Consider the following 9861-nt stretch of genomic DNA (forward strand, 5'->3'; position numbering starts at 1 on the left):
AGATGAAAGTATCTTAATTAAAAATTGCTTGCACACTAACCTATAGTCAAGATCCACTAGCTCCTTGCAATTTTGACACAAAGGATAGCTTGTTTAGAAGAAGCTATCTTGTATTCTAAGTGGAGACTTGGAAGTGCAAGTGAATGGCCACCTACATCAAAGTAGTCCCTAAATAGCATCGCCAAACTTCCATGTCTTATTGAAAAGGTCTAGGATGACTAAAAGGGGTGAACTTGAGTTTTTGGGCATATCAAAATTAAAAAAGCAATCAGGCTGCATAATGTTTCTTAATTGATAATTGATGTTTGAAGATTTTGAATGTCTCCTCCCATCAAGACTAGGCATATCACATTGGGGATCACTGATCAATGCTTATATTAGGGTTTCAAGCTGAGTAGTATTTAAACACAAATTGACATGATTGTTTTAATAATCTTGGTCTTGTATCATAAATGGGGTGCTCAGGACCCTTCACAACCAACCTCGACCTTGGTATCTTATACCAATCCACCAATGTTCTAACCAGAGTAGAGATTGCAACATAGGTCCTTTACCACATCCACATAAAGGAACTTTTTCCAGTGGAACATCAGAATCAGCCTATCAGGAATGCAAAACATCTCAGCACAAGCCTGTCCCCTTCTGCACAGCATAAAGGTTCACTGACACTCCCCATAAACATCCTGTCAGTAGTGCAAACACATCACCACAAAACCATGATAGCACGAAGCTTCAACAAATACCCCACAATCAACCTGTCAACCATGCCAAACACAAGGGCATGCATTAGCTTCAGAAACACTCCCCAGAATCAGTCTGTCAGGCATCCCAAGGATGCAAATACAAGCCTACCCCCATCTATACAGCATAAAGCTTTACTAATACTCTCCAACTCGTCAGTCACAATGAAAATTTCCAATGCAACTAGTGCCTGCTGTGAGCAACCTTCAATACTTCCTCCAGAAATAATTCACTGGCTGGACTTGGAGATATCGTTAAACTGGGCCTTCTCTGTGCCTACATAGCACACCAAGATTAGGCAATGCATGGTATCTGATGTGCATCTCATGGGGTCTGGATGGTACTGCTCGCAGAGAGGTGTCAGAGTGCCTATTGAACATTGCCGCCTCCTGCCGGAACCATTCACCATTCAGCTGAGCCCCACAAGAGAACCGAAAAAAAAAAAACAAAGAACTGTTCTTGAAGGCAATAATTCTTGTTTTGTTTTTTGAGCCGGGTGCCTAATCAGGCTCAAAGGCGGAACCCTGTTCCTTGGAAGACTCCGTTTATCACCCAAATGACGGAGCATGGTTAGGCACCTAGCACCCCGGTCTTGTCACAAAGCATGTCACATGGTCTGTCAGAAATGAAAGAGAGATTATCTAACCGAGAAAACACATACGTGCACAAGATGCAGGTGAGCTCAAGGCAAAGGCAGGTTTTCTATGGAGAGCATATTTGTTCTCAAGAGGAAGCTATACATAAAGAGGGCATATATTACCCCTCTCAGACTTTGAGAAAGACACTTACCTTGTCATGTTTTGAACAATGGAGATGGAACAGAAGAATTCAGATATGTTGAAAAGCTGCTACACGGATTTAATATACACTGTGTAGGTAGACTCTTCAGGTCACAATTTGTACATACAAATCTTATTTGAAGCTGAATATCAAGAAGTCAACGATGCTACAGGTCACAATTTCGTACATACAAATCTTCTTATTGGGAAATCACATTATCAAGTATGAGGAAAATGACCCTTCTTCCACCCTTATTTGAAGATGGTACTACCCAATGTCAGGCAAATTGAGAACCATATGCTGGCTTTAGCAGAAGTACCAATCATCACCATCATCATCATCATCATCATGAATTGCAGAATTGATGTGATCCAGGGAATCCAAATGGCAGCAGGGATTCACATGGCACCATCCAGAGTCACTCGAGGAATCGTTGAGACCATCGTCTGTCGCAGGTGGCAGCACGGGAGGGCCAGCACAGGGGGTGGCATCAGTGAGCGGTCTAAATCCGGCAGGGAGGACAAGGTCAAAGGAGGGAGAGCAGGAGAGATGGCGGCGGCCGTTGTGGGCGAATACGGCATGCTGATCATCATCAGGCATGTCATCACCATCACCATCATCATCACGGCCATCACAGTGATCATAAATATCAGCATAAACGTCTAAGTACCTCCCGATGTGATGGCGGCGCAGGCCCCAGTCGGGGCTGATGTAGGAGAGGGAGAGGGCCTTGTGGGAGCCCTTGCATTTGAGGATGGACTTGGAGACAGGGTTTTCGTGGCAGCGATGGCACCTGGCTCTGCCGCATTTGCCAGTCAGTCGCCTGGATTGGTTGGTGGGCTTGAAAGGGTTGGCCCTCCTCTTCTCGAACTCCCCCCTGTACGAGATGTAACCATGGATCCGCCCTTCCCGCCTCATGCTGAGTGCCTCAGATGGATCGCTCTCGCTGTCTCAGAGTCGCAACTGTCTCCACTCTATGATGGATAGCTCTCGCTGTCTCAAGAGTCGCAACTGTCTCCGCTCTATCCATGGTACACATATATGCCTACCTTAGTATGTGCTTGGGGCGCACGCACCCTGATAACCGACTTCAAAAGACAAATGGCATGCAATAAAGCCTTTGGGCGACGCGTATGTTAGCATTTGCCTAGTAGCCTAGATTAGGCATATTTGTACCTATCTATATTTCTTTATTATTTGAGCTATAGATTAGGGAGGTGTCAAAGCACCAAGGAGCTCTCGGACCTATTCCCGAGCCTAGCTCCCAAACCAAACTAATGTGCCCATTAATTGTTCATGATTGGGAGCACAATCGTATATACATGGTCTGTTTCCACCTCCACCTCCACCTCCTTTCTCTCTCTCTCTCTCTCTCTCTCTCTCTCTCTTTGCCTCTTTGACACTCCCACTCAAAGATAGCTACAAGCAAAAGCAGAGATAGCAACATGCAAGGGGTAGTAACGTGCAGAGGTAGGTGATTCCTCTCTCTCTCTCTCCTCTCTCTCTCTTTTTTTCGTAAAAGAGAGAGAGAGAGAGTACGAAAAAGAGAGAGAGAGAGGAATCACGTGCAGAGGCAGGTGATTCCTCTCTCTCTCTCTCTCCTCTCTCTCTCTCTCTTTCTCTCTTTGTGTTTGTGCTATAGGTTTGGCATCTCTTTCTCTCTCTGGCACGATGGTAGAGGCATCTCTCTCGCTCTCTCTCTCTCTCTCTCTCTCTCTCTCTCTCTCTATCTATTGGTCATTGACAGCATGCTTGCATAAACGTTGGTCACTGTATTGGAGAGAAGGAGTATGCATATCACTGTATTGGAGAGAAGGAATACATAGACGCAAGTCGCAAGTTGGATGGAAAAGGAATACATAGAGAGAGAGGGGGTAGGTGTAGACTGTTGGATATTGCACACTAGCAACACGTGGAATGCACTGGAGCTTGAAGGGAGAGAGAGAGATCTCTCTCTAATGCAATGTTGATGATGTAGTGCAGATGCTCGATGTTGCATGTTGGCAGCACCACGTGGACGTGTGCAGGACATGCTGGGGGGGAGGGAGAGAGAGAGAGAGAGAGAGAGAGAGAGAGAGAGAGAGAGAGAGAGAGAGAGAGAGAGGAGATGGCACACACTGATGGCGCAGTGGCTGATGGCATAGATACTTGACATTGCATGCGTGCACGATAGCGCAGCACTAGCACGTGTATGTTGGGGCTTGAAGGGGAGAGAGAGAGAGAGAGAGAGAGAGAGAGAGAGAGAGAGAGAGAGAGAGAGAGAGAGAGAGAGAGAGAGAGATTTATGAAAAAGAGAGAGAGAGAGAGCATGACACTCTGATACACTTTGATGGCGGGGGAGAGAGAGAACTCTTATACACTTGGCATTGGCCAGACTAGAGCAAGAGAGAGAGAGAGGGAGAGAGAGAGAGAGGATAGAGAGAGAGAGAAGAGAGAGGAGAGATAAAGAGAGAGAAGAGAGAGAGAGGGGGGAGGAGGAGAGAGAACCACCATTCCCACCATCGTTGTGTGGAGAGAGAGAGAGAGAGAGAGAGAGAGAGAGAACATGTTATTTTAATTATATGTTAATTTTGGATTGTTTATATTATTTCAATTGATTTAGTTTAGGGTTAGTTAGTGAGTTAAGATTGTATATTTGCTTTAATTGTTTAGGGTTAGTTTATTTTTTTATTTGTATGTTTAGGGTTAGTTATCTGTTTATCTTATGTATGTGAGTTAGTAAGTTTTGAGAGAGAGAGAGAGAGAGAGAGAGAGAGAGAGAGAGAGAGAGAGAGAGAGAGAGAGAGAGAGAGAGAACGGGGGAGAGATTGCATGTGTGGGTTAGTTATGTTGATTAGTTGGTTAATTAGTTATTAGTTGGTTGGTTTTATGATATGAGTTTGTGTTTATGTTAGCTAGTAGTTAGTTAGTTAGGTAGTTATAGAGAGAAAGATATATATATATATATATGATATTAGTTGGTTGGTTGGCTATTAGTAAGTTCTCTCTTCTTCTTCTCTCTCTCTCTCTCTCTCTCTCTCTCTCTCTCTCTCTCTCTCTCTCTCTCTCTCTCTCTCTCTCTCTCTCGTTGTCTCTCTCTCATTCTTCTTCTCTATCCTTCTTTCTCGTTGGGTGGTTAGGTTAGTACTCATTTCTATTACAAAATGTTACCTTCCACGGCTAAATGTTTGTTTGTAAGCCTCATTATTTGGATTCAAGGTTTAAGGTTAGGCAATCTATTAAGTATTGAATGATTGGGCAATATAATGAGAAATTTCCATATCTTCCTTTCCTCCTAATGATGCTCTACTCATTAGATTGCTACCTTCCTTTCCTCCTAATAACTAAACTTTTTAAACCCCTCACTTTTGATGAGATTATATGTTATCTTTCTTTTCTCTTAATGATGCTTTCCATATAAGATTACTTTCTTTAGAGAGTACCATTGTCAAAGCATAATAAATATTTGAATAACTCTTCAAATAGTTTATGTCCATTCTTTATTGTGAGTTTATTGTAAGTTTATGATGTTAGTTTGTATTTATGTTGGTTAGTAGGTTAGTTGGTTGGGCAATTAAAGACATAGAGAGATATGATATTAGTTGATTGATTAGCTATTAGTAGGTTCTCTCTTCTTCTTCTCTCTCTCTCTCTCTCTCTCTCTCCCCGCTATCTTTCTCTCTCCTCCTTTCTCCCTCTCTCTCTCTCCTCTCATTCTTCTTCTTCTTCTTCTTATTCTTCTCTCTCTTTTCTCCTTCTTCTTCTTCTCTCACCTCTCTCTACTCTCTTTATGTCTTCATCTTCTCTCTCTCTCTCTCTCTCTCTCTCTCTCTCTCTCTCTCTCTCTCTCTTCTCCTTCTTCTTTGCATCTCTCTCTCTTACGAATTTTATGGGTTGGTTAGTTGGGTAAAGATAGAGAGAGAGAGAGGTGGAGGTGAGAAAGAGGAGTAGGTTGGTTAGTTGGATGGTTAGGTTAGTACTCATTTCTATTACAAAATGTTGCCTTCCACGGCTAAATGTTTGTTTGTAAGCCTCATTATTTGGATTCAAGATTTAGGGTTGGGCAATCTATTAGGTATTATGATTGGACAATCCAATATCTTCCTTTCCTCCTGATGATGCTCTGTTGATTAGATTGCTACCTCCTTTCCTCCTAATAATTAAACTTTTTAAACCACTCACTTTTGATAAGATTATATGTTATCTTTCTTTTCTTTTAATGATGCTTTCCATATTAGATTAATTTCTTTAGAGGGTACCATTGTCAAAGCATAATAAATATTTGTATAGCTCTTCAAATAGTCTATGTCCATTCTTTATTGTGAGTTTGTTGTAAATTTATGATGTTAGTTTATGTTATGTTGGTTAGTAGGTTAGTTGGTTGGGTGGTGAGAGAGAGAGAGAGAGAGAGAAAGAGAGAGAACAAGGGAGAGAGTGTGTATATGGGTTAGTTGTGTTGGTTATGTTAGTGAGAGAGTAGATTAGTTTATGTTTGTGTTTAGTTATTATTAGTCATGCTAGTTGTAAGAGGTTATTTTATATTGATTAGTTGGTTGGTTAATAGGTTAGTTTGGTTTATGTTAGTTAGTAGGTTAGTTAGCTAGTGTCAAGAATCACGTGGTGGGGGGGCTTTGATTGAGCTAGTGTGCCAAACACACACTGTACACGCAAGAGGAAGCTCACTCAAGAACACAAGAAGAGAGATGGAGGCTTCTTCTTCTTCCACACGCTATATAATGTAAACAAAGTATAGATAAGATACAACATAAAGGAAAGTGACCTTCTAAGTCAAACAATGCATAATCGACTACACTAATCGATTGGCACTATATCTTTACCAGCTGTAGGTAGGTTTAACAAACTTAATATACAAAGTGATGAGTCAGTGGCCATGTGAGTATCATAAGGACCACCAATGTGCTAAGTGTAGACGTGCGGACTCATCTAGCCAGGTGGTCCATCATCAATGTCCGCACGTGTTGAGCTTGCCATCTCAACACTCCCCCTCAAGCTCAACTCTATCTCTGCAACTCCAAGTAAGCTTCAGAACTTTTGAAGCTTCTCTGACCCAATGCCTTTGTGAAAATTTCAGCTTTCTTGTCTTGTGTGCTAACATATACCAAGTCAATCTCTCCTGCAAGTACCTTCTCTCTCACAAAGTGGTAGTGCACCTCAATGTGTTTTGTCCTAGCATGGAACACTAGATTCCTAGCTAACTGTATGCTGCTCATGTTGTCGCAATGAATGACAACTGGACCATCTCCCTGCACATCCAAATCACCTAATAACTTTTGTAGCCATACCACCTCACATGCTGCCATAGCATCACCTCTATACTCAGCCTCTGTACTCGATAAAGCAACTATAGGTTGCTTTTTGCTGCTCCATGTAACTATTGCACTACCAAGGGAAAACATGAATCCACTTGTAGATCTTCTATGTCTGACATGCTACCAGCCCAATCTGCATCTGTGTATCCAAAGACCTGTACATCCTTACCTACCTCATAAAAAAGTCTATAATGTAAAGTGGACTTCACATATCTCAATATACGTCTAATTGCATCCAAATGAGGCTTTCTAGGCATCTGCATAAATTGACTAACAAGGCCAACAGCATAGCTCAAGTCTGGCCTTGTGATAGTCATGTAAATCAAACTCCCTACTATCCTCCTAAACATAGTTCGGTCTTCTATCTCATCCCCAACGTCGGCATTTAACTTCACATTTTGCTCCAATGGTACCGAACGAGGCTTAATGCTATCATACCATACTTGGATAACATATCCAAGCCATACTATTTTTGGGATAGCCATATACCATCATCACATCTGATCACCTCAATACCAAGAAAGTATCTTAGCTCACCCAAATCTTTCATCTCAAACTTCTTCCTCAAGAAGTCCTTAACTTCAGCAATCCCATCGTCACTGTCACACCTGTAATAATCAAGTCATCCACATAGATGACTATGATGACCAAACCTACATTTTCCTTTCTCACATAAAGTGAGTGATCAACATTAGAAATACAAAATCCAATATTGACAATATACTCTCCAATCTTGTTAGACCATGCTCTAGGTGCTTGCTTCAGCCCATAGAGCTCCTTCTTTAACCTGCACACATATGTGGGATGCTCTAAATCCTCATAACCTGCTGGTTGCTCCATATACACTTCTTCTTGCAATTCACCATGCAAGAAGGCATTCTTAACATCCATTTGCTACAAACTCCAACATTTGGCTGCTGCCACGACAATCACACACCTAATAGTTGTCATCCTAGCAACTGGACTGAATGTCTCTTCATAATCTATGCCATATGTTTGAACATAGCCTTTTGCAACTAGCCTAGCCTTATATCTACTAATTGAACCGTCTGCATTATGCTTGACTTTGTAAACCCACTTACAACCAATAGCTTTCTTACCCTTAGGTAAGGGTACCAAATCCCAAGTCTTATTGGCTTCTAATGCAGCCATCTCCTCATCCATTGCTGCATCCCAATGAGCATGACCAACAGCATCCTCAAAACAAGTGTGCTCAACATCCTCAACTAGTTTTACCATATAAGCATAATGGTGAGCTGCATAACCTTCAAAACCAAATCTTTTAACAGGGTATTTGACCCTGCTAGATCTGCGTGCCACCGGATCACTCAATGGAGCCTTTACATTACTATGAGCTCTTTGTACACTTGGTGTCCTGACTGAAGGAATGCCAAGCTCATCATCCAAACTATCTGAACCACTAGAATCTCCATCAAACCCCAAATGACTGGTAGATGCATCATTACCATCCATCACTTTCTTCTTCCCTTTGTCCTTCCTTGCAACACTTATAGATCCACCTGAAGATGTGGGGCTACTCCTTAGTCTCCCAGATCAAGGGCTCACTGTAGGTGTAGTACCAGATGATGTTTTTGGTCCACTAAGACTCCGTGATTCTTGTTTATCTTTCTGCACATAGCTGTCCTGATCATTATCATCATCCAAAACATCACTAGCAGGTCTATACCAACTTTCCATCTCATCAAATATAACATCCCTGCTCACTCTGAACTCACATGTGACAGGGTTATGACAGCGATACCCTTTCTACTCTAAAGAGCATCCAACAAAAATACATTTTTCTTCCTTTGGACCAAGCTTCTTTCGTAGCTCATCTGGCACATGAACGTATGCAACACAGCCAAATACCTTCAAGTGCGATACATCAGGCTTCTTGCCAGTAAAGCATTCTTCAGGAGTCATCCCATGAACTGCAGCTGTGGGATTTCTGTTCATAATGTAGACAACAATATGGACATCCTTAGACAAAAAATATTTGGGCATATTCTTTTCAGCCATTAATGCCCGTGTAACTTCTGCAATATGCCTGTTTTTTCTTTCTACAATACCATTTTGCTGTGGGGTATACCTGCAAGTAAATTGCATCTTTATCCCATGAGTCCTCAAGAAGCCACTGAACTCATTAGAGAGGTACTCTCCCCTTCCATCTGATCTAAAGCACTTCACTTTTAAGCCTGTTTCTATTTTAGTAGCTGCCTTAAAAGATTTGAAGTGCTCAAATACATCACTCTTTTCCGTCATGAAGTATACTCATAGCTTACTTGAACAGTCATCAATAAATGCGAGAAAGTATTTGCTGCCACCAAGAGATACATTTTGTGTAGGCCCCCAAACATCTGTATGTACTACATCAAGTATATTTTTGCTTACTTCTCTATCATGCGAGAAGGGTTGTCTTGCTTGCTTACCAAACTGGCATGCTTCACAGACTTTATGCAATTCTGCAACTCTAAAAGAAGGCAACCATGTAACCAATCCTGTAGACTGCATTAATTTCAGTCTTTGCACATTTGCATGTTCAATATGTTTATGCCATATTTCAATATTTGCAACTACTCCTTTTCCTTTAGCATACATAGCAGCATCCATTGCAAGAATTCTAGCATCTAAAGTGAACATTCGACCAACTCTACTTCCTTTTGCAACCAACCTGTACTTATCATTAAAGTCTTCTACAAAACAACCTTTTGCATTGAATCGGACCTACAACCCCTGCTCTACCATTTGACCAATATACACTAGATTATATGTAATTGATGGCACATGTAATACATCTGTCAGACCCTTTGTCTGGCCATCATACAAGGACAAGGGAACCTTTCTAATGTGTGAAATTGGATGGCATGAATCATCACCCATTTGTACATAACTTGGGTTTTGTAAGCCTTGCATCTCATTAGGGCCAAAAACGCTTCAAAAAATGCAATTTTGTTAATCACGGGATTAAGGAAAGGACCAAAGAGAGTTCGCCACGTGTGCAAGAATATGGTATTCTTGTCTCCTCTTTTTT

At 41.6% G+C, this 9861-nt stretch overlaps 1 protein-coding gene across 1 annotated transcript; it reads right to left on the reverse strand.

The window, feature by feature from the left end:
* Positions 1 to 1418: 1418 nt before the first annotated feature.
* On the reverse strand, positions 1419 to 2633 carry LOC148040327 (histone-lysine N-methyltransferase trithorax-like protein). Its single transcript, XM_087666504.1, has one exon. It carries the CDS (start codon positions 2437 to 2439, stop codon positions 1828 to 1830), a length of 612 nt encoding a protein of 203 aa, XP_087522630.1. The 5' UTR covers positions 2440 to 2633; the 3' UTR covers positions 1419 to 1827.
* Positions 2634 to 9861: the final 7228 nt, after the last annotated feature.

This window comes from Lygodium microphyllum, chromosome 2, assembly GCF_053477565.2.
Source record: "Lygodium microphyllum isolate KBCC chromosome 2, Lygodium_microphyllum_v1.1.10, whole genome shotgun sequence".
Classification (NCBI taxonomy): Eukaryota; Viridiplantae; Streptophyta; class Polypodiopsida; order Schizaeales; family Lygodiaceae; genus Lygodium; species Lygodium microphyllum.